Source organism: Scardinius erythrophthalmus (genome assembly GCF_964197995.2).
Source record: "Scardinius erythrophthalmus genome assembly, chromosome: 20".
NCBI classification, from domain to species: domain Eukaryota; kingdom Metazoa; phylum Chordata; class Actinopteri; order Cypriniformes; family Leuciscidae; genus Scardinius; species Scardinius erythrophthalmus.
The window spans coordinates 6,455,834-6,481,691 of NC_138240.1; the positions used below are offsets into that span (position 1 = coordinate 6,455,834).

The window sequence follows — 25,858 nt, forward strand, 5'->3', positions numbered from 1 at the left end:
TCTGTATTTTTATTTTATTTTTTTTGTGTGTGTTCCGCCTAAAAAAGTTAACCAGGTTTGGAAAAAACATAAAGTTAAGTAAATAATGGCAGATTTGTCACTTTTGTGTTAACTATAAAAACAAAAATCGAAACAGTATATATTTTAAATATAGATTTTGTTTACTGAGTCAACTGTAACAGGCTTTTTCCAAAGCATTACCACTAAAAAACATAACAAGGATACAATAAACAGAGCCGTTCAGCCCTATATACGCACACTACGCAAGTTGCGTAGGGCCCCGTAAATTACTCAAGGCCCCGCCTCCCCCTCGTGTCAATGCCAGGTCAAAACGCGTCAATCAAAGTTTACAACATCGATGAGAAAATTAAGCAGAACTATCCTTCTGGTCACGAAAAGAGAGAAAAAAAAAACACCATGAGAGTGAATTGCGGGAACAGCAATCAGGCAGACTTGTGTTCTCTCCTCTCCAAGTTTGATGTCAGCAAAGAACAGTGAAGTTAAGTTGGTGTGCATTTCTCTCTAGTCTGTCTGTCTTGCTAACCTAACGTTAGCTGGGCAGTGCAATGCATCTTTTGGTCTTTCTGTGTCTTGCTTGCTAATGCCGACCACTTCCAGGGCTGTGCCTGTGTTCTGTGACTTTGTGCCTGACAAAAAAAAAGCGAGAGTGAAATATAACTACTTATTACGTTTGATAAACGACAAAGGGCAACGGTGTTTGTTTATAAACTGCAGCTCGGAAAAGATAACCGCTTCGCGCGTTAACATACGTTCATATGCGCGTGCACGAAATGAAACGCGCTCTTTCCAGCGAAACATCTGTGGGGACCAGTGCAATATGGGCGTGATGGCACTCCTCATTATAGGCGCACGTACTTTTAAAACAAGACAATGATTATCTTGTCTCCAAGTCAGTTTAGTTACAACTCTGCAATAAAGCAAGATGGAAAGCAATGTATTGACATTGACTATTGATTTATAGGCTATATTGCAATTTAAAATGTTGATTGGCTGGACATATTGGTCAATATGGATGCACATCCCTCAGTAAATATTAACCATCAAGTATTGCTTCATTTAAAACACAGTGGCATGCTATGACAAGCCATTTTAGCTTTTATTCATTCACGGGATGCATTTTTGATATCAATAATTAAATTTGTACTATTTAAAATGTGAATTCTTGATATTAAGAATGTACTTGTTCTAGTAACAATGTCTATTTCTGATATCAGGAATTACATTTTCATTAGTACTAGTTAAAGGAGTGGGAGGACTGGGGTGTCAGGTGTGACTGTGTGGCAATGGCAAATGGTTAACATGGCTCATGGGTCAGGTAGGAGGGCCCCTTAACAGAATTTTGCTTAGGGCCCCAGGGAAGTCAGGATCGGCTCTGAATAAACAATAAGGATAAAGATACAATTAGGCACAAAGGGGATGTAAACTTAGTAAACTGCAAACTGTAAACAGCAGTAAGACCTAAAGATAAGACATAAGACAAACTTCATAAGCCAACAAACACCTGTGTACAAGAAGACTTGGTTTTAGAGTGTTATTTCTCTTTAAGATAAGCTCTGTCTCATGGGCATTATCTCATGGGCTTCACAATAATATTAGCCGAAATGTTGTTGTCAGTGACATAATTTACACTTTCATGTTTTTCAATTCAAATTTTCAATTTCACACTGTGCATGTTTTTTTAGTCAGCCATCACGCCCTCTTTAATAAGGTTCAGCTCATAGCAATGGGTCTCGTAGCGGTAGGCCATGCGAATCTGAGCCACGTTGGTTTTGCGGATGTCGTTGCCCTCTGGACCGTCCTTCAAGTAGTTGGCACCAAGGAAGTGAACCTTTTCCTGTTAGTGTGAGAAAAAATTTATGTTGCAGAGTGATTATTAAAACTGAAAGGTATAAATTATTAGGCATCAAATTTCAACAAAAACATTGCTTAACCATGGTTGTGACCACTACAGATGAGTAATATATATAACATATAATATATATATGTAATATATGAGTGAATATTTTGAATTATTAATTCCATATTATTAGATATAGAGTAATTGTTTTGAAGTTTAAAAAAATCAGTGTTGTTACTGTTAAGGGGGTCCTATTATTCCCTTTTACGTTTATGTTTTCATGCTTGATTTATGTTTATGTTTATGTTTTCACTGGCCCAGTGTGTTGTGATTGGCAGACTTAGCCCTGTGTTTGGGGAATGTCACGCTCCTTTATAAGTGAGTTCTTCTCTAGTGTAAATATTGAGGATAGCATCAATTTCAAACCAATTTGAGCCCGATTCAGACCCTGACAATGTTAACAAACAAGAGGATCGTGTAGAACGGATTTCATGCATGGACTTTGCAAGCACGAATTTCACAGGACGTTTCTGAGTGGTGTTTTTGTAATTTTCTTATACATTAGAGATACGATGTTATCCACCATTTAATCGTGATATTTGTCTAAAAACTGAGGTAATACAAACAGTAATCGATCACTAAACATGGTTAATTTTTCTAAGGAGCGGTGAACTGCCTTACAGAACCGAGAGTCTACAAAAGCATCAGAAAACAAGCTGTTCTCCGTAAAATGTGCAGTGCACAGATAAAAATTGGGGTTATAATGTTCAGGATCAGTGTTTAAAATAAGTTTTAACCACTGTAAGGTCGTCAGCCTTAGGAAGGTCAAACAAATAAGTTCTGGAAACAGTGTCTCTATGACTTAGCGACACCACTGCCTTCTCTAATGCAGCTCAACCAGGCCACGTCCCTTTTTATGCGTATTCCGTGGGCGGGGATTATTTAAATGAGGAACATTGTGACTTCATAAGATCCGGAAAAATCGCTTTGTTGTCCAAACGAGATGTGTTAATCAAGTGACCTCACCTCATTAGACAGGCCGCTCTGGAGGACACTGTTCTTGGAAATCTCGCACATGTCACAGGTGCTGAGCTTGAACACCTGGGCTGCAATGGCATACTCCTCCATCAGGGGCTCCTATTGATGCAGGAATTCAGATTAACTCAAAAACATGATCAAATCAAAGGAAATAGAGAGAGAAGATTTGCAGTTTGCACATATGGAAAGGGGCGAAGCCTCACACCTTGGTGTAGTGGAACTGCATGGGGTCGTCGGTGGACAGGGAGACAATCAGTCCCTTCTTGTGGAACTCCAGCAGAGGGTTCTTGTTGTACTCTAGGAACAGACTGTTGTTGCTGAGAGGAGACATAGCAATGGGAATCTGGGCCAGGTAATACAGGTACTGCAGGACAGGGCTCTGTGGAACATGAGGAGACAGTGACTTGTGATTCTTTCAAAGACCAAGAGAGAGCATGAGGGTAAGATGAAGTGGTAAGGTGAAGGACGCCCCCTAATGGTCAGGGTAAATGGTGTATTAACCTTCTTGAGGTTGAGGCCGTGAGAGATGTTGTCTGCAGTCATAAAGCAGGCCAGCAAGTGAGTGACAGCTCCAGCCTCCCCACAGTGAGGTCTGAACTGGAATGTGTTCATTCCTCTTTCCCTGGATGTCACAAAAACACAAGATACAGTTACACAAATTGTATTTCAAGTAAATGCTGTTCTTTTTTAACTTTCATTCATCAAAGAGTCCTTTTTGTTTCCACAAAAATTTAAGCAGCTTAACTGTTTTCAACATTATAAGAAATGATTCTTGAGCAGCAAATCAGAATATTAGAATGATTTCTGAAGGATCATGAAGACTGGAGTAATGATGCTGAAAATTCAATTTTGCATCACAGGAATAAATTACATAAAAAATATATATTAACATAAAAAACAGTTAAAATTGTATTAATATTAATATTTATTGTAATTAATATATTTGTATTAATATATGTATTGTATATTTAACCAATAAATGCAGCCTTGGTGGGCATAAGATACTTCTTTCAAAAACATAAAAAAAAAGTAAATTATGATTTTTTTTATTGTCCAAAATAATTATTTTTAGCTCAATTATTTTAATCTTTTTGGCCTTTATATTTCAACAGCTTAACAGCTTCAAATAATGATCAATGATGCAAGCAGAAAGCAAACAAACAAAAAAGCAGCTCTAAAAAGTCAATACTGTCATTATTCAGTTGAAGTCAGTTCAGTGTTGATTCAGTTCAATAACTGGGTAAAGTTCATAATTTATGAATGAGTTCAATTCAGCTATAAAGCATCACTGCAGGAAACAGTGATGTCATCATCCAGCTCAGTTCAGTTCTCATCCAATAGTGTCAGTGCAGTCAAATCCCCCAAGTAAAAAGTTATTCATGTCTATGGGACAAACAGTGTAGGATGTATTATAGACCTTATTCAAAGCAGCGCCATGACAGGTATGAAAGTGAGGCTGTGAGGGATAGACTTGCTGTGTTTTCAATGGCATCTGCTGTAAAAAAGCTGTATAAAGCTCCTAGGCCAATTATAATTTTCCACAGCTCATATTGTCTGGAGTTTTTTTTTGTCTACTGAAATATCTAGACACAGCCTACAACGTATCTACAGCATGAGTTTGGTGCAGAAGTATAAATTGGGCTTTACAGCCTCGCTTTCATTCCTGTTAAAAATCAAAGATGGCGCAGCTGTGAATAAGGTCTATACACCAAAGTTGAATTATTTAGGGTCAGGGATTGAAACAAACCCCTAACTTCAATTATAAGCAATCATCATAGTATCAAGTACAACAATTATCCAGTCTATAAATGTCCTATTGCTAGTTTTTTCTTTTTGTGTTATTGAGATACTCACTTGCGCAGCTGGTTGAGTCGGGCGATGTTTGCATACATGTAGTAAATCCAGTAAGTGTATGAGGGGCTCTTCACAATGTCCCACTCCTCAGGCTTGGGGCTCTTTGTGGAGAACATGTGACCGCTGTGTTTGGATTCATCATCCACACTGTCAAAGCCTGTCACCTGCAGAGGGACAAAACACAGGGAAGGAGGGGTTATCAGACATTTAACATTTACATTTATACATTTGGCAGACACTTTTATCCAAAGCGACTTGCATCGCATTTTCAAGTACACATTTACTTTCTTATCTGTTCTTGCTTTCCCTGGGACTCAAACCCATGACCTTGGCGTTGCAAGCACCAACGCTCTACTGTTTGAGCTACAGGAAAGCCATACTACTATAATATGATGATTTGCAGAAGTAGGTAGAGTAACCAAAATATTATAGAAATAATTACTCAAGTAGAAGTAAAATTAATAATGTTATTATTAAAATAGTAAGTGTAATCAAGTATGCAATGAAAAGACTACTCAAATAGTGAGTTATAGTTACTTCGGATCTGATTCAGAACAAGCTGGATGATGCTGGAGTCAATAAAGCATGTATTACAATTTGCTGCTAAAGAAACTTTTCTTATTATTATCAATGTTGAAAACAGTTGTGTTGCTTAATGTGGAAACCATGATACAATTACATTTTTTTAATAAAACTATGAATAGTTCAAAAGAACAGCATTTATTTAAAATAGAAATCTTTCGTAAAATTATAAATGTATTTTGTATGTATTTTTTCCCTTTTGATCAATTCAATGCATCCTTGCTGAATTAAGTATTAATGACCCCAAACTTTTGAACATTACTAGGATACTGTACTTGTGATAGAACTTGTCTCTTTGCATATGTATTCACTAATATTATATTTGCCAGATTCACTCACATGCTTCAAGAAGACACTAAGCTCTGGGTTAGAGTTAGGGTCAATGGTGGCCTGGAAAACAGGTAGGAAGATGTTTTCCAGCATCTTTCCAAAGTGTGGCACAAAGTTCTTGGCTCTGAAAATGTCACTACAGGGAGAAATAAAAGTTATACTGTTAGTACAGTTTTCACAAAGTGACTAAGTGCGAGAAGTGAAACAGATTTACGTACTAGATTCTGGGCACTTGAATCATCCACTTGAGGTGAGGAGAAAAGACCCTGTGCTTGTTGAACCAGCTGGAAAGCTTAATCCACTCATTAGGGTTACAACCATAGATGGACAGACGGGGCTCTGCGTACTGGTATCTGGCATCCTCCAGGTCACTGGCAACTTCCTGTGAGATTCCAGAGATTATGGCTGATTTGATTGGTTTCCCGTAAGTGTAAATGAGTAATGCCATGGTTCACCCAAGTCTTACCTTGATAATGGTGGCAAAATACTCTCCAGATATGTGGTTCTCAGTCTTCATATAAAGATCACGCAGCTCACTGGCACCCACAGGGTTGTACTTGGCATTGAATTTATCAAAACGCTGGAAGGTTTGTCTGCCCTGCATGAAGTCGAGCAAGGAATAACTGTAAATAACTTTGCAGTCATCACAAACAACAGTTTTCGTGAGCAGTTAGGAGTGCTAAAAATACTGTCATAACAGCTGAGGATACACCGGGTAGATTTTGTAACCCATGTAATCATCTAAAAGTAAACACAGCACATGACAACTGCATAATGAGCAGTGCATAGTACTGTAAGGATACTTTGATGTGTTGTTTTTTTAGTCCTGAACCTCTGTGGTGATTCTCTATACATATTCTTCCCAAGTTTGGGTAAGCAGGCATGGAAGGATTTGCATGATGTGTTGTGTGATACCTACAGCATGCACATCCAGGGAATCTACAGTCAGGTCATAGGGATGCAGGTTAAGATGTGCAAAAAGCTCCTTCATGGTCACTTCCTTGCCCTTCAAAACAGCAACCACCCGATCTGCATCCACACGGTAGGACCTCTTGATGAAGCGGAGGAGATGCTTCTGGTTCATGCAGGCGGCAGCGTGGATGTGAGTATCAACCTACACCAGCGAGAAGTGAACATATAACATAGTTTTTTTTAAAGTATAAATTACATTTGGCTGTTTTGAGTCATACCTTTCTACAGTTGTAAAAGTCTCTGTGGGGATTTTTCTTCAGCTCTTTCATTTCCTCCATCTCATTTAACATCTCATGTACATTGAATTTTGACATGAGGAACTTCAGACGACGATGAGTGTATGTCTTTCTGAGGGACAAAACACAAGCATCCATTTAGAAAATAAACAAATCATTCTTATTCTCTATTGACTTTAATTTGTTTTAAGGAAATTTATATTTTTAATCAGCTATCATGCATTAAATTGATCAAAAGTGACAATAAAGACTTTTACATTGTTGTAAACCGGTTTCCACAAAATTATTAAGCAGCACAACTGTTTTCAGTTGTAAAAGTTATAATTTCTTGAAATTATAAAAAATTACAATTTAATTTTATATCAAATAAATAAATTTAATTCATAATAAAATGTTTCTTGAGCAGCAAATCAGCATATTGGAAGGATTTCTGAAGGATCATGTGACACTGAAAATTCAGCTTTGATCACAGGAATACATTGCATTTACAATAAATTAAAATAGTTATTTTAAATAATAACTTATTACTGTCATTTTGATCGAATAAATCCAGCCTTGGTGAGCATGAGACTTTTTTCAAAAACATTTAAAAAATCTTTCTGATCCCAAAGTTTTGAACAGTAGTGTATATCATAAACAAATAGTGAAATATGTAACACTGATTTCAATTGACATTTCATCACATTAAATTATTTGTGTTTTTTGCCCAATCATGAAATGGAAAATGAGAGAATATAATATATTAAGCATCATGCAGGGCTTTCGTGCACACGTACGTTGGGCCCTGAGAAATCAAGGCGATGAGGAAGTTCATGTCATCGATGAAAGTGGCAAGTTCTGGACCAGGGTGGTTCAGAGGCTGGTGTTTATCAGCAGATGCTGCATCTTTGTAGACAAAGATAACACCATCCTTCATGCGAGCAACGTAGCCGAGGTTAGGTGGGAAGTCCTTAGTGCAGAAAGGATCCTCACCAGCCTTAGGAGGAGAGGTAAAGACTGCAACACAACAGAGACTGTTATCATTATCTATCATTATATTATGTTCGTTTCCGAGGATTAAAGTTATCTGTTAATTCCTTGATTCACTGCCGTTTTAACGTGTTAAATGTTGATTCGTTTTCCTAGGAAATCGATTTATTTGTATCTTTAGTAGATAAAAAAAATGACCCTTATCAACCTTGATTGACATGGCTATAAAATTTCTATCAAATTATTTTGGCAGTTAATGTTTTGGGTGGGTTTTTCCTGGAGTGGGTGGGTTTCGCTGAGCGTTTGGGCTGGAAATCGTCGACACAATCTGGCAACACTGTTCAGAAACCCCTCACCTTCCCCAGCTCAACCTGTATAGATCTGCTACGGGGTGATTGTACAGCAGCAGTATGTCTTGCTTGCTCACAGCAGTGTGTCGTGTGTATTGGCAGTGGCAAGTTCCGTACTTGCTCAACAGCAGCAGCAGCGTAGCAGATTTATTCCCGCAAGACCAAACACATTAACATTGTCATATTCATTACTATGCCAAACCCTCAGAGAGTTGTCATGTCAGAACTAATATTTAATTCATTAATTAATTTCTCAGCGTGAGGACGGGATAACCTGTCACTCACATGAGATTACAGCAATAGCAAATCACATCAATCCAATCAATTCCCAATGGACAAAATCAAGTCCCACCCAACATTTTTTCTTGTTGGAGAAGCCGTTTTGCTCGGATATACGCTTGTCACTATAGGAAAGAAAAGACTATCGCAACTTCTGTTTCATGCCGACTTTAACAAATGGAACCTTATTGTAACTTATTTTTTATCATAGTATTCTAGTATACAGTTATTACCTGGAAGCATCTGATCGTCTAGTTTCCACTGCTCTCCTTCAATTTTGCGTAAGAACTGAGATGGAGTGGTCGGGAATCTCTGGAAAGCTAGCTTCATGTACTTCTCTCTGATGGTCAGGGCACGGTACAGACCTTTACAGGACACCTCAAAGTCATCCATGGTGACCTGCAGTACAGTTTGGATTGTGTGAAATGCCAAGTGCTTGCCCTGATTGTTATGTTTGAAATGCCTATATTTTTAATATGAAAAAGCGATAAGTTAACATACAAGCAAATGTATCATGAACAGTCATAGAAAGCATTACAGTGACTAAGTGAAACTATATTTAAAAGCGATCATGTCCCTGATGTAATGCCAGGGCAGTTAAGTTTGATCCTTAGAAAAGAGTAGGCAAGAACTGATGACTGCAGGTGAAAATGAATTCCTTAACTCTCTTAAAACCCCCTTCTAAATGTCAGATATAGATTTCAGAAACCAAATCCAGGGCTGGGCTCCATCTGCTTAGATAGAGAGACCCCTTGGCTGATCTATTTCTGCTGGTCTTGGTAAAGGGCAATATATAAATCAAAACTTACATAACATGGGAATATCCAAGTCAGTTTCTGGATGTAACAGGAAGTTATAAATTGGAACATACCCCAGCAGCATAGTCACCAGTGATGGACACTCTCTGAAAATGAGGCACTTCCAAGTAGGTTGGTTGATCCTCTAGCTCATGGTGAGTGCGGCTGAGAAGCTTCTTGCTGTGTGGAGATTGGTTAAAGATGAGGTTGGTTAGTTTTGAGTAAACTTTGTACTAAATCACGACTTCCGGGTGCAAATAGTTAAGGACTGAACCCAGCTTTTTTGCAGGATATACTACAAGAAAAAAAAACTTGTTAAATATATAATATATACTAAAATTATAAGTTTATAAGATTTCATAAGATTTCAGTAACCTCAAAACCTTCTGTCAAAGCATTAATAAAAGACACTCGCAAAATTAAGTTTTCATGTGATGTACCGTCCGATACTGATCCGACAGCACTCGAAAAGCAAGTATTATGGTTATGTCTCAAGTCGACAAAACGTAAGTTCTGTCATTATTTGTCTGTGTATTATCATTCCATATCACAAAATCAAATTGTGTATTTGTTTGTCAACATGTTTTGTTTAAAACGTAATTTAAACAGTCGACAGCTTAAGGCTGATTTATACGTCTGCGTTGAACCTACGCCGTAGGCTACATTTCGGTTTTCATTTATACTTCTGCGTCGACGTGCAATTACACATGCAGACCACTAGTAGGCAGTTTTCAAAGGCTACACGTGCTACACACAGCCTATATCGTGACTACGCCGTAGAATGTAACGACATGTCAATACTACGCAGACCGCAAGCGCTGTGCTGTGATTGGTCTGCTAGAACCCCTCCTCCTCAGGTAAAAAAAAAAATAGAGTTGCATTTCCTCATACCCATTTCCGCTTGGACTACACATTATCTGTTCTTCGATATTAAACAACTCAAGCTGCAACAAAAGTAGCTATTTGCCACCATCACTGCTGCTGCTTTATAAATAACCTTTAAAATAAAAATGAAGAAATGGCTTACAATCAAATAAATAAATAGTGCTTCTGACAAATATGTTTACATGATGTATAATAACAATGAATAAGTTCAGTCTACTGAAAAGCCCCCTTCCGCTCCTTCATGGTGGTGGCGGCCATGTTGAGACCACATGTAAATATTATAAACGGCATAGTAGACGGCATACTTTTTTTTCTTTCTTTTTTTTGCAAATGAAAATTAGACTTAAGAGATAGACATGTTCAATGAGATGTATCATTTTCTAAATGCATGTCTATGTTTCATTCCAGATTAAGATTATTTTCTGTTATTTTTTGATTTGATTATTTTCTGAAACCCGCCCACTACAGGAAAAACCCACCCAAAACATTAACTGCCAAAATAATTTGATAGAAATGTTTTTCCCCTTGTCATTTTTAATCAAAGTGTCTGATCTTGAAAACAGTTGACTTTTCTCCTTGGTGATGTATGCAGGACTTCTCCAATCAATCTGCTTCAACCTCGCCACTGCAAGCTCGTGTTCATTTTGACTGCAAAGCCCACATCTCAATATCAACAACCAATGCACAGAGCCAAGTCACCAGACTATATTTTCCTCTTTTTCAGTAAGCTGTTACACTCAGTTGCACTTCAAAAAAATCTGTCACTACATTCATTTCATTGCGACTTCAATGTAGGCTACTTCTTTTAAAAAAGGAGTTGTATAATTGTGTAACTGCACTGACCGCTTCTCTAGGTCATCATCCTCGGTTACATGATAGGCCAGCTCCTGGTTGAGGATAGGGCAATCGTCAGCCACATCAAACAGGGAGATCTCCTCACGGACGTCTTCATCTTTGGTTTCTGATGCAAATACACGCTCTGCGATCGCACGCACACGATCGTCCGTTTCTGGTAGAAAAAAAGCAGCAGCACCACATTGGTTTTTAATGTAAAATAATTATTTAAGGAGATGGCGGTCTAACATTTAAAAAAAAAAGAGAGAGAGAGAGAGAGAGAGAGAGAGAGGGAGGGAGCGAGAGTAAAAAGCCCCAAAGCAGTTAAGATGCATCAAGTGAGATGGTGTCATGGTCTTGACATAACTTAAGTATAAAAATAATTATTAGCCTATGGTAAACACCATAAAGGCACAATAAGTGAACAACCAACTTGTAGTACTTATATAAAGCATCTGACTGGTTATCCTTTATATATTTTTAACTATAAGAATATCAACTTTTGTTGAACTTTTAAACCAGAGCATGCTTTTGGCACAAGGAAAAATTTTTTCAGAATGATTCAACAACTGAGTCACTGTGATCGCTAGCAGTGAATGAGCAAAATCTCCCATGCAGAGATAAAACTAGTATGACAAATTCATTGAGCCAACACACAATTCAGCAGAACCCAAATCATAACTTAGAAATGTCTAATTGAAAACAGACAAGAAAACATGAGGCCTTCATCCTAAAAGCTTTTAAGAATCACATTAAACATGCGCAGAAATCATCAGTCTAAGCCAGAAGTAGGCTACACAATTTAGTCATTTGTTTGCTTATGAACTACAATGGGGTGCACATTTTTTTTCAGCTGAATACACATTTTAATTACAAATTATATTATAAATACCTTTTTGCTCTGAGACTCCAGCAAGAAAATCTGTCCTTCTGCTCAAAAGTTAACATCAGTGATGCAAATTTAAATATTTCTTATTTGTTTTACATTATAGCATAATGTTTTAAATGTTACTAAAACAAAACAGGGTTGCACTTTATTTTCAGGTGTCCATGTTACAGTGCAATAATACATTTAGTATTATAATGAGTAATGACTAACAATTATTCATTACATGTAGTTAATATAGAGTTCGGGTTAGTTGCATGTAATTATGCACAATTTATAGTAATTACTATAACTACATGTAACGTGTAACAAGGACTCTATAAAATAAAGTGTTACCCAAAATAGGTTTAAATTACATTATCAATGCCAGATTTTCAATACAGTCTCAGACTTTTGGACCCCAATGTATATTTTCACGTAAACAAACAAGTGAATAAAATATACAGATGGACGTTTTGCCATTATTTTGTTGCACTGAAGCAGTTTTAACATGTCGATCTCGGACGGGTTCCTTTATACTTACTCACTGCTGATTATTCATTTCCCCAGAGTGGGTGAGGAAGATCCAAAACATTGGAAAGAAAAAGGAGGTTAGAGGTTAGACTGAGTTAGTAAGCAACACATTGGAACTGTCATTTTATTCACATTTGAGGGATCACACATGCCACCTGAATAACAAACAATTCGGTAGTATTAAATACAATCTCTCTGTATTGCAGGCAACCAAATTTTACAATAAACTAACAGTGTCAACATGAACCTTTGTATATATAAATCGCAGTGACTGATGGGGTAGAGTGAAAAGTGCAAAATTATGTTTACAAAAAAAAACCATCAAGTCATGCTCATTGTCATATCACTATGACTTGTTTCACAATCCCAAGATTGCAGACACCTTCAAAAGAACTCAAACAAGGCTTGACATTTCACAAATAGTGTATCACTATCTGTTCTCCTCACATAGAGGCAAACTTTTATTTGTTATTGTTCACTTTCCATGATCATACTTTTTTTTAATTTAAAACTAGTTTAATTCAAATTACAATTTCAATACCTGTTTCATTATATATTTAATAACTAAAGCTCAGTTAGAGGCCCCAAGCACCCACACCATTGGCCCAGACCACAATCCACAAGGGTTGCGTCCGAAATCATATACTCTCTTAAGTTGGTACTTCATTTTTTTTTTTTTTTGCAAAAAAAATTAGGGTGAGGTGAGGTGAGGGGGGGGGGGGGGGGACGGGCTCAGGAAAGGCCCACGAGCCAGGATTTGAACTCGGGTTGCCCGAAGCACAACGGCGCTACATGTCGGCACACTTGCCCACGAGGCTATCGGCGCCGACTAGTTGCCACTTATTTTGAATAAATAATTACTTTGTGACCATTGAAAGGTATGTTATAGTATGAATATAATCTGGATCACCGTGTTGTCATTATCACGTGGCCTACCAGTGGTAGTTGCGAGACTTGTCAGTTGCGCTTCACTTCACAAATCCTCTTCCATGCCCTTATGGGAAAGTGTCCATCGTATGCTCACTTCAGAATCTCGCCGGAAGTAGTAGGTCATCTTGGTACTTTTAGCCTACTCTTTTATGAGAACTGAGAATTTTTGTCACATATGTTTTTCCCCTACTATAGAAGTATGTGATTTCGGATGCAGCCAATGTCAATGTCATGGATCGTGAACACTAAACAAATAAACAACTTATTTATACTAAATAATATTCAACATCCCCTAATTCACATTCCTACACTCTAAAACACACAAAAAAAATCACACGCCTTGTATCCACCTGGAGTTTCATGGCAAATCCCTTGGTTTTGAGATTCGCATATCTACCAGGTCATGCTCACCCCTCTTTCCAAACACAAAAACAATCATCCGCCTATGATTCCTTCCAATACTTACGCTTCTCCTCCACTGGGTTAGTAACATGTACCCATCAGATATGGGACAGGATTCATGTGAGGGGGCAAACAAGAGTTACGGTCACTCACAAGGACAATAACACACATTGACCACAATAGAAACAGTAGGTCATGAAGACAGGAAGAGAATTTTACTCTGAATTATTTGAATACGTCACTGAACTTAATAGCGAAAGGTTTCAGAAACACCCCCTATCTGCCATTGGTCGGGCAAACAAATAGTCTCGCCAAAACTCACACCAGCAACTACAAATTACTTTCTTCTGTCCAGCTTAATATGCAGAGACATAAGTATTTTAATATCAGAAACAATCTTCAACAGAGTATTAGATTCAATGGTCTTTTACTTGGGTGTGAACTCATCAACCGAGTGTTATAACAGCCTGCTCGAATACTCTCTCTTTGAAGCTCAGCCAGTTTGTGGCCTTCCCTGCAGCCATGAAATGATAGTGTTTCTATTTTTAAACTTGGTGATATCAGTGACTGATATCCTATAACAGTCTGCAAATTCAAATTCAGATTATTCCTACACATGGAAAGCAGCATGTCTAGAAATGTAATTCTTCAATCAACCCAATATCTTACTGATAAGAATCAGGACTATCCCACATAATCAGTGCACATACACTTATGGTTGTAAGTTTATATACATCTTGCAGAATCTGTTTTTAAGATAATAATTGTAACAAAATAAGAGTACTATTGAGTACTAAGAGTACTATATGAGTAAAAACATGCTGTTTTTACAGTACCTCTTTAGCTAAAATTATTAACATTTTGCAGATTCTGCCAGGTGTATGAAAACATATGAGCACGACTGAACTCGCTAAGACCCAGTGGACAAACATTTATGATGTAAAAATACATTTCAGGTGAGTGATGGCGAGTCAAGCACCAGTATGACATTTGAGCCACTAGAATCCGCTGACTAGCAAAAGGTTATCCTGCATTTTCAAGCAAGCCTCCATGTGTTGTAACTAAATCATAACTCATAAGCGTTTGCAACCTCGTGAATGGAGTCTTCCACAGCTGCAAAAAAATAAAAATAAATCAGTGTGAACTCCTGCATGCATACATATCTGACATCATTTCCAAGAGTGCATATAGATTGCACTTCAGTCTATATCTAAACGTGTGGATCAATCCATCACAGTTGTTAATGAGGCAGTATCAAACACTAACACCTCTATTTTAATTCTGCTTCCATTTATTAAAATGTCAGGGGTGTTGACACAGTTGAAGAATGCAATGCCTCGGACAGTTGCTGTCTTTGAATTAAAGTTCCTAAAATACTCTAATGTACCACCACTGCCTGATCAAAAACAAATGCGGTTGTTCTTGCCTACTGTATTTGTTGTACAAACTTCTAAGACTTGATCGGCAAAAATAACTATTCAGACACTCCCATTCCTGGATTACAGTTTCCGCAAGAGACCACAGTGGTGTCCAAACTTTTGCAACATTTTAATATTCTTCAATTAACTTTGCATACACATCTATTAAGCAATTGTATGCTCATTTGAATGTTTTCTGTGGAGTAAAACAATTTTAATAGATTAATGCAATGTTAAAACCAAATCTTCTCTTTGTGTGTTGGATTCAGGTGGTGAATGGACACTCACCGGGCACAGCGACTTTGGGCATGTTGGCTTTTGGTTTCTGACACTATCACTCTTCCTGCAGAAAGCTTGTCGGTCCGACACTGCTCCTCGGTAGCGGGGAAGTGTGCAGTTGGACACAGCAACAGTGTAATATAAAGCAGTGGTTGCCCAGTGTAACCAGAGCCGTGTACCCGCACTGGATATGAGGGATTTGACGCTCCAGGTTCTGTGTGTTCAACTCTATTTTAAGTTTTAACAGACAGACAGATTCAAGTGACAAGCTCACACATGAAAAATAGGATGTTATGTAAGTACACACACACACGAACATCCATGCACATGTAGGAGAATTACACACAATATGCTCAGTTTTCAATTCATTTACTGGTAAAACGTGTTGTAATATGGTAGGCACATTAAACATCTGTTACACATGAATATTCCCTCCTGCCCCCCCAAAAAGACATGAAATGTTCATTTTCACATGATTTTCTGATTAAGGAAAGTCTGTGATACTAATAAATTGTGCTAAAACTGCAAAATACATCATCAATCAAGTCTTGATATAGTTGGAAAAGAAAGGATTGTTAATGTAAAGGCAAACTTAGTTTGTATTTTGCCTCTGCAAACGTGAGGACAGAAGGCCAAACGCAACGGCAGTAACGTTACGAATAACGTTACTGCAGATTTCACCGATGATGAAATCAGGCACAGATTCAGACAAATGCCATATAAATAAAATGATAGTCAACACGAAGAATAGTTTTAACTTCTTGATAAACCTTCATTGGCTCTCAAGAAGAGACTTCAGGCATGAAAAATAAACAGCGCACTGAAGCGTTTTTTTTTAAATAAGTTACCGGTAGTTCAAAGTTACTATCAGATTTAATGTTAATTACCTTGACAAACTATACATCATTAAAAAGATATGACTCAAGTTTCAGTATTTGACAACTATTGTATTCTGAGAAACTTATAATGACAGTTGTGTCAGGAGTTATGAAATGAAAAAATGAGTCGTTACCTTTATGAATTATGACTGTCAGCCGCTCCCATTCAGAAAAAAAAACTCCTGTGCGGTCGTCATGACAGCGCTTGACAAAACAACGTCCATCAGGGCTTTTAGCTCAAAATGTGCAGATTTGGAGAAATATATATTCTCATAGGTTTACATCATATTTCTACAGACAGGAATAATATTTATTGAATTTATACCCAAATACGTCGATGTAACAATTATGAGCGCTGGATACTAATCGATATAGACTTTATCATCGTGCAGAATACTATAAAATAATATATTTTCTGTCTGATTTTTTTATCTGAAGCCAAATCAGACCACAGAAGATTATAAAACACTTGACTTGCGCTATAGGTTTGGAGCACAAACATGGTTTTAATTTCATAAATTGTCGTGTATTAATGATGCGCTAAGCTAACATGCTAGCTAGCTCTAGGTGCACCTGCCACCTAGCAGTTATTTTTTTATGATTTTTTTCTAAATAGGAATGCTTACTGAAATGTTTCTTTATTCAAGAAGGGCATTTGATACAGTTTCAAATGTGAAGTGAGAACTTTGATAAAAGAAATGAGGGACTGAAACAGTGTGAATAGCCAGTCGTTAGTAATTATAATGCAGACAAAAGAAATGCATATTTAGAGCCATAACCAGGCTGGAGAGGTGTGAAAGTGTGCAGGAGAGACTGACACTGAATGGGGCTCGTTTGCACCACAAAACAATAGAGACAAAAGACTGAATATACGCTTAGAAGATGATGACAAACATCAGTTGCATTTTAGAGTCTAATCAAAATAAAGTCATATGACATGGTCTTGAAAAACATTGAACTAAATACAGTTTTAGACTTATCATCAGATTTTAAATATAACATGGTCAGACATGTGGCTTTAGCTGCAGTGCATTTCTAGATTGATACAATGCCAACTTCAATTTTATTTTCATGAAGATGTTTTATAAAAATTCATTTCTAATAACTTTACAAAACTTTGAAGCTATTTATAACTATTTTTTTCATTATGACAATAATTAATTCTACATTTACAATAAACTGCCAGGTGTCAGCTTTCAAATGAGATCATACTTGTGCTTTTAGTTCAAAGGGTTCAAGAACTGTATCTGTTTCAGTTTGGGTATGCCATTTCTGGGGATTTTTCAAAAGTGGCGTTGCAGCTTAACAGGTTAAACATCTGTTACACATGAATATTCCCCCCTGCCCCCCAAAAAAGACATGAAATGTTCATTTTCACATGATTTTCTGATTAAGGAAAGTCTGTGATACTAATAAATTGTGCTAAAACTGCAAAATACATCATCAATCAAGTCTTGATATAGTTGGAAAAGAAAGGATTGTTAATGTAAAGGCAAACTTAGTTTGTATTTTGCCTCTGTAAGTGAGGACAGAAGGCCAAACGCAATGGCAGTACGAATAACATTACTGCAGATTTCACCAATGATGAAATCAGGCACAGATTCAGACAAATGCCATATAAATAACATGATAGTCAACACGAAGAATCGTTTTAACTTCTTGATAAACCTTCATTGGCTCTCAAGAAGAGACTTCAGGCATGAAAAATAAACATAGCAACAAACCTTACTCTGATCTCTGATCCCCCCCCCCCCCCAAAAAAAAAAAAAAAAAAAAAAAAACATTTTTACAGCTTTCACTGGAAGGTTTAAGACATTATTTAACATGGGCTAAAAGATGTCATGCTATATAGGACACAGAAGGCGGCACATAGATTTGGCGTGTACACCAGCAGCACCATGATTCAAAAGGCCCTTTAAGTAAAATCCATCACACCTCATGCTTAAAATCTGATTGACTTCTCTGTATCTAGGCTAAATCATTCTAATCATTCTGTATTATATGTCAAAATATACAATTAACATCTGAGATCAAAGAGAATAAAAGAACAAGGTGAAATTCTAGAGTAAATGGCACTATATGACAGAAAATGGTAAAATTAAATGCTAAATAAACTCTTTGGCTACAACAAATGAAAAAAAAAAAAAAAAAAAAAAAGAAGAATGGCAAAAGGGAAAGAAATAATCCCACACAATTCTGAAGAACTTCTGCGTTCACAGTATTCCTGAGCATTGAACCTGCGGATTAAGATTAAAGGGCATTTCACTTTGTCTCTTCTGAAGCCTTTACAGCATCAGGTTTCTAAAACCTTCAAAATAACAGCTTCTATATTAAGGTATATGCTAATAATCTACATTAATTCCAATTTAAATACCATTTAAAAATGCAGTTTCTTCTCTTCCATGAAATATGCATTTCTTGTAATTAAAAAATTCTAGGGTGACTCAAAAAACCCTGCCAAAAACAGGTCAAAAATCAATAGAATCATTCTGAAATTATATTTTGGATTAATAAAAATGAATAGTATTTTAGGACTATTTAGATTTTTTTTTTGCAATGTGACAAAAATTTGTCGTATTTGTAGACAATCTTTTCTCAGTATGGTAATGAAAAAAAAAAATTGTGAACTGTTAAGTAATTATGCATCTTAGTAGTAGGTGTTGGACTACCATTATGCCTACTGACGAAAATATTATATTACAGTAAAAATGTATTGCATTACAACAATGGGAATCACAAATGAGAATAAAGGGAAACATGAAAAAAATTCAGATGCATTATGATAATGAGAATGTGTTGGGGATGTGATAAACGTTCATGAAAAATATTATATATATTTCCTTAATGATTTATTCTTTAGATTGTCTGGTGAAATGTGACCTGAGCAGGTTTTTAAGAGATGCACCCTTCTGCAATTTAGAATTTCTTTAATCAACACCAATGTGCTGTTGTGTTCATAAGGGTTCAGAAGTGAAAAAAGAAGAACTCAATGCCCAATCTCAATGCCCGTATAAGTTTTTCTTCCAAAGGAAGAGGGACAACTCAAGTACTAAATGAGACAAGTGGGCTAATGTCCAATGGCCTCATTTTTCTATTACAGCAGGCCAACAGGAAAGATGACCAGTTGTGCATTAATCCCTTTCAGCCAGCAGAGGGCGAACTCTGCGCACACGCACACACACATGGTCATGAGGCTTCCAGCTGCCTGGTCAAGAAACTGCTAAAAAAACACAAAAAAACAAAGGGGGAGACAGTGCAGTCACATGACTTCACAGGACACACCCAGGCAGCCCTGCTTCCTATCTTCTCTGCTGTTGAGCTTTTTCATGCGATAATGCCGGATCTCACGGACGAGGGTGTAAAAAGCATCCTCAACTCCCTGAAAAACATTAAGGAAAACAGACAAAGGATATTTCATTAACACGTATGCTATGTGTGAAGCAGTAAAAGCAATCGAACATAAGCAAACTGTGCTAACACATAAAACGTTTTTAATATGAAAAGCAAGAACTGATAATCAGTCTTTGCCCACCTGTCTGGTCTTGGCTGAAGTTTCTACAAACTCTATGCCGTAGCTTCTGGCAAGTTCCTGAGCTTGCTTGGTGTCCACCGTTCTGGCCAAATCACATTTGTTCCCAACGAGGACCATGGGAACATCATCTGAATCCTTCACGCGCTTGATCTGCTCTCTAAAATGTATCAAATGTTCCATTATAGACATTGTACACCACATATTACAAATGCTCCTTCATATAATATTATATTGACATGTCTTAAACTTAAAAGCTTCGCAAGTGGTTCATCTACTCAGATTACCACTACTTAAAATCCAGAGGATTCGTCATAAAATATAACTGAAGCCGTATTCATCGGACCTGTACAGATGCACATCGGCAAAGGATTTGCTGTTGTTTATGGCGAAGACACAGAGGAAACCCTCTCCTGTCCTCATGTACTGGTCCCTCATTGCGCTGTACTCTTCCTGACCTGCAGTGTCCAGGATGTCCAGCAGACACGTCTCACCGTCAATCACCACCTGCTTCCTGTAAGAGTCCTGCAGGGACAGACATGATCAGCACTATATATATGCATTGAGCCTGATAGTCTCACAATTACATGAACCAACCTGGACAATACTGTGTAATGGATGTATATATCCTATTCTAAAAAAAGCATTCAGCGCAGGTTATGAGGACAAATGAAAATGTCAAATGCGTTAAATGCGTTAAATGTCAAGTACACTACTGTTCTAAGGTTTGGGGTCAGGAAGATTTTTATTGAAAGATATTAATACTTTTATTCAGCAAGGATGCATTAAAATGCAACAAAAAATGCTGTTCTTTTGAACTTTGGATTCATCAAAGAATCCAGAGAAAATGGTTTCCACTGTCAAATAAGAATTGTTTCTTGAGCATCAAATTAGAATGATTTCTGAAGGATCATGTGACACTGAATACTGGATTAATGATGCTGAAAATTCAGCTTGGCATCACAGGAATAAATTACATTAAAAAAAAAACATTAAAATATAAAACAGATATTTCAAATTGTAATAATATTTCACAATATTACTGTATGTTTGATCAAATAAATGCAGCCTTTTGAGCATAAGAGACTTCTTTCAAAAACATTTAAAGAATCTTACTGACCCCAAACTTTGGACTGTAATGTATGTAAAGATGAGGTCAGATGGTCATTTTATTGAGTACCTCAATAGTGGGGTCATATTCATCCACAAAGTGATTCTGAATAAGCTGGATGGTTAATGCGCTCTTCCCAACACCACCTGCTCCCACAACAACCAACTTATACTCGGTCATCTTACAGTCCTCAGAGACCACCTGTGATCAAGACAGAGAGAGTGCACATGCATATATTAATAACACAATATTCACAAAAAGTTTGAAAAACAAATCAATACTTAATAACATTTGTGACCCTGGACCACAAAAATCACATGGGTCAATTTTAAATAAGCTGAATAATAGGGATGCACGATGATATCGGCACAACATCGGTATCGGCCGATAAAAGCTTTAAATGACTATCATCAGCCTTGCTGATAGGGTGGCGTGTTTCCTATGTGCACGTGACGGCTGTGAACGTAGCATGAGCACCAGCAACTTAAACTTACAACCTGTGGAGGCATTTGAGCATGGGCGTCAGTTTGGTTTGAAATGTGCTGGGGACAGATACGCATTCGCAAGTGCATTTTCAGAAGTGCTGGGTACAATGACGCAGTAATTTATTTTCTCTTTCGTGCAGGTCATGTTTTGAAAGAGGATGTCCTGTAGCTTACTAATGTAAGCTCTCCAAGCTACTATGCTCTCCACAGAGCATAAAATATTCATTTTATTTTATTTTTCGTGTTCACATTTATGAAGATAAACAGTGACAGTTCTCAGTTACGGACGTGAGCGCTCTTAAAACGGCACTAAAAGACTGCTTTAAAACTTTCACAGAGACCTCAAACAGAAAGCACAAAGCCTTTCTAAGTGAATTTCATTTTGTATTAATTGTATCTTAATTTTAATCAATGTTTCATTAACCAATTGCATGGATTTAATAAATAATAAGTAAAGCAGATAATAGATATCCCGACACGGAGGCGCCGGCGCTCATAAATGAAACGAAACTCAGCATAGCCTACTTGCCTCACAGACCTGAGAAATATATTATCTACAGAACGCTTGAAATCATATTTTTAAACAGAACAATTCACAACGAAAGAAAACTATGTAATCCGAAATGTGCATTTCTCTCCGGCGCGTTCACTAGGCCTACTGCGAAGATCGCAAGTCAGCATCGTCAACTTCATCTTTGCAGCCGACACAGAAAACACTTGTTTATTAGTAAACAATTAAAATGTCTCCTTGCTATATTTGACATATTCATAATCATTACTTTTGCGGTTCTTTGTGACAGCTTTTAGTTGCTTTATTGGCAGCGCCACCCTTTACATGTTATATGAACGGCTCACCACAGCATCAGCACCGAAAACAGGGGAGCATTTGGTAGGCCTGTTCAAGTAGAAGATGATGTACATTTTTTAGTTGAAAATTCATTTTTATTTATTTTACTCCTAAGGACTGAAGTTTGAAGTCTGAACTTAAAAATAAAATGTGGCACTGGCATATCATTTATTCTCCAAGTGAAATAATTTACCTATTTTTCAGGGGTGAATGTATGTCTACATTTGTAAAATTATACATTTATGGTAGAATCAAATGTTGTTTTGTTTGTCTTGTGTATTGCCTTATCTACAACACATGAGTGTAATACGGTAAAGGTAGTACAGGAGAGAGACTTGGATTTCTCTTCAGTAAAATTAAAGTGTAAATATATCAGGGGGAAAATGTGTATATACATCAGTATCGGTATCGGCATCGGACAAAATTAGTTTGAAAATATCGGCATATCGAATATCGACCAAAATGCAATATTGTGCATCCCTACTGAATAAATAAGCTTTCAATTGATTAGGATAGGTCAATATTTGGCTGAGATACAACTATTTGAAAATCTGGAATCTGAAGGTGTAAAAAAAAAAAAAAAAAAAAAATCGCAACATTGAGAAAATCTCCTTTAAAGTTGTCCATTAATGTTCACAAGTGTGCTGCATTCACTCTCAAAACTAAATGTTTTATATATGTACGGTTGGAAATTAACAAAATATCTTCATGGAACATGATCTTTATTTAATATCCTAATGATTTTTGATATAAAAGAAAAATCGATAATTTTGACCCATAATGTATTGTTGGCTTTTGCCACAAATATACCCGTGCGACTTGTGATCTTGTTTTGTGATCCAGGGTCACATTTGTGTAACTATATCATTAAAAACATTTTAAATGTATGTGTGTATGTATTGGTTAATTCCGTTTTTGAGAGAGAGAAAAGAGAAAATCAGAAATAAGATACACTACCGTAAATGTTTGGTGTTTGTCAGATTTACAATATTTTTAAAGTCTCTTATGCTCCCAAAGTCTGCATTTATTTTATTAAAATGACAGTTTAATACAATACAATAAAATACTATTTAAAAAATCTGTTTTCTATTTTAATATATTTTAAAATGTAATTTATTTCTGTGATGCAAAGCTAAATTTTCAGCATCAGTACTCAAGTCTTCAGTGTCACATGATCCTTCAGAAATCTCTTTTGTAACACTAATAATTTCTTTACTGTCACTTTTGATCAATTGCTGCATCCTTGCTGAATAAAAAGAATTTATTTAAAAATCTTACTGTCCCCAAACTATTGAACAGTACTGTATAATCAAATAACTGTGATTGGCCCAGCTGATTTATCTTTAAAATCGCTGATAAAAGTAAAACGCACCACCTGACAGCCACCCATGCATGTCTTCGACAGTCGTCTGGGTGACTTGCACTGAGTTTACAGACAGCATATTGAACAGTGAATAATATAATTATGTACTTTCTCATATTTTTATGACTTATATTGGAAGCTATTCTGTTTCTTTTAGAAATCACTACCATCTGCAACCAGTAGCTCTGCAATCTATTAATAGAATGGCTAAATGTCAAAGTCATTCTCAGAGTACAGCCAGGAAAAAAAATTAACCTAAGAGAAGAGCAGAGGTCACTGACCCCTGAACTGTTTTTACTAGTTCAACTTAAACCTGAGACACAGACTTCAGGTCAAAGCATCTATTTTACATCCAACGAGTGATTCATCTGCGCATGTTCCAAGGAAAAATTTTTTTGTTTGTTTTTGTAATCATTTATCAAAATTAAATAACATGTTCTTCCTCTTCAGCAACTTTCCTTTCCCATATACAGTCTGGATGCATTCTTTTAAGAACCACCAACATCCATTTGTGTGTGTGTGTATATATATATAGGGCTGTCAAAAGATTAATCGCGATTAATCGCATCCAAAATAAAAGTTTGTTTACATAATATATGTGTGTGTACTGTGCATAATTATTTTATATATATATAAATACACACACATGCATGTATATATTTAAGAAATATTTGCATACATATACTGTACATTTATATATAATTTATATTATATATAAATATAATTTTTTATAAATAAATTACAAATTTTTCTTAAATATATACAAGCATGTGTGTGTATTTATATATTCAAATTTAATTATACACACACAGTACACACACATATTATTTAAACAAAAACTTTTATTTTGGATGCGATTAATCGCGATTAATCTTTTGACAGCCCTAATATATATATATATATATATATATATATATATATATATATATATATATATATATAAACTTCCCACCATCTAATTATTTCTTGTTGAATATAAAAGTAAAATACACATTATAGAAGTAAAATGGGTTGTGAGCAGCGGGGCATGTAAATTTAAAAAATGTACACAGATAAATAATTTATGCTGCAATATTCCATGAAAAATAAGAATTGTGCATTTTGATTTCAAGACTGATCTAAATTGATTCGTTTTGAGACTTTAAATGACAGGATGCTAATTGAGGGCAAATATCAATCTTTTTTTTTTTCCTTAAAGAAATAGTTCACCTTATTATGTCATTTAGGGAGAATGGCAGTTACCATTCACTTTCATTGCATTGCACTGGCAATTTTAAACTCGAATATTGATGTGCTATGTAAATATGCACTTTCAACTGGTATGAATGTTTCACACCATCCCATTACCTTGCCTGTGGCTTTTATGGTCTCATAACCAGAGAGAATGTTCCCTGGGTGGTTTGAGATATAAAACTAATTTAAAACTAACAGTATTGGGATGTTTGTGGTGGAATAAACCATCAAATTAGGTAAAACCCTCAAAAGAGAATGAATGTTGCTCAATAGCAAAATACCTGGCAAAGGAAACTTCAAAGATCATTTAAATATACATTTGACAAGTTATTAAACAGACAACATGCCATTAAAGAGCCCTAGACTACATGTATTCTTCATGTGCCAAAATGCTGTCTATGTAGACAGTTCACTGGGATTTGAGACACAGCCTTTATGTCGCACACAGAAGCACCTATACCTAGTGTTTACAGGTATCAATGTACATGAAAATGCATGTAAACACCCGAGGACGGTAATAAATATGAAGCAGAGGGTATATAAGGCGTGGAGAAGGAAACTCACCGCTTACTCTGCAGTTCTGCGACCTCTGGCTGATCTGATCAACAGGGCTCCGCTAATTACTGCTCTCTCGCCCAAAATAATGCCATGGGGAGCGCTTTAAAAGTCGCTTCACACTCGTCTGGAAGCCACGTAACCCCTGCAAACAGGATTAGTTAAGAGGCTATAGATTCAGCTTGTAAAAACAGCAGTTAAAGAAGTCTGTCTAAAGTTTTGAATAAGAGTTGACTAAGCAGCTTCCCCCAGAACTTCACGATTCAGAGCGACTTCCGGCTTCAGAATTCCACAAATCATATCAAAATAAAAGTCCAGCCTCTGTGGCTGCTATAGATGTTTACACGTAGAGGCACATTCGACCGCTCCAGACACGTCGGGGCGCCCGCCATCTTGGAACGGTCAAGTTGTCGTCGTCACTCACAGTAAGAATTAATAATGCCAC

At 36.6% G+C, this 25,858-nt stretch overlaps 2 protein-coding genes across 2 annotated transcripts; both read right to left on the reverse strand.

The window, feature by feature from the left end:
* Positions 1-1,098: 1,098 nt before the first annotated feature.
* Positions 1,099-15,443, reverse strand: ampd1 (adenosine monophosphate deaminase 1 (isoform M); the record flags this gene model as incomplete). The annotated part of the gene is made up of 15 exons (XM_081348579.1): positions 1,099-1,855; positions 2,885-2,995; positions 3,102-3,275; positions 3,398-3,518; positions 4,751-4,914; positions 5,672-5,798; positions 5,881-6,044; positions 6,129-6,260; positions 6,582-6,776; positions 6,853-6,982; positions 7,647-7,866; positions 8,702-8,867; positions 9,340-9,445; positions 10,994-11,159; positions 15,422-15,443. The coding sequence occupies 15 exons, from the start codon at positions 15,441-15,443 to the stop codon at positions 1,700-1,702; spliced, it is 2,154 nt and encodes a 717-aa protein (XP_081204705.1). The 3' UTR covers positions 1,099-1,699.
* Positions 15,444-16,909: 1,466 nt separating this feature from the next.
* On the reverse strand, positions 16,910-25,696 carry nras (NRAS proto-oncogene, GTPase). Its single transcript, XM_081349932.1, has 5 exons — positions 25,423-25,696; positions 21,000-21,131; positions 20,166-20,344; positions 19,823-19,979; positions 16,910-19,669 (listed from the first exon to the last, which is right to left on the reverse strand). The coding sequence occupies exons 2-5, from the start codon at positions 21,108-21,110 to the stop codon at positions 19,550-19,552; spliced, it is 567 nt and encodes a 188-aa protein (XP_081206058.1). The 5' UTR covers positions 21,111-21,131; positions 25,423-25,696; the 3' UTR covers positions 16,910-19,549.
* Between the last annotated feature and the right edge of the window lie 162 nt (positions 25,697-25,858).

Excerpts from the sequence above, each read along its gene's own strand:
- nras (XM_081349932.1), bottom strand. The coding sequence starts at position 21,110 with ATGACCGAGTATAAGTTGGTTGTTGTGGGAGCAGGTGGTGTTGGGAAG. Across the intron at positions 20,345-20,999 it reads AATATGACCCCACTATTGAG|GACTCTTACAGGAAGCAGGT; the intron begins GTACTCAATAAA and ends CTGTCCCTGCAG. Across the intron at positions 19,980-20,165 it reads GCCGATGTGCATCTGTACAG|AGAGCAGATCAAGCGCGTGA; the intron begins GTCCGATGAATA and ends GATACATTTTAG.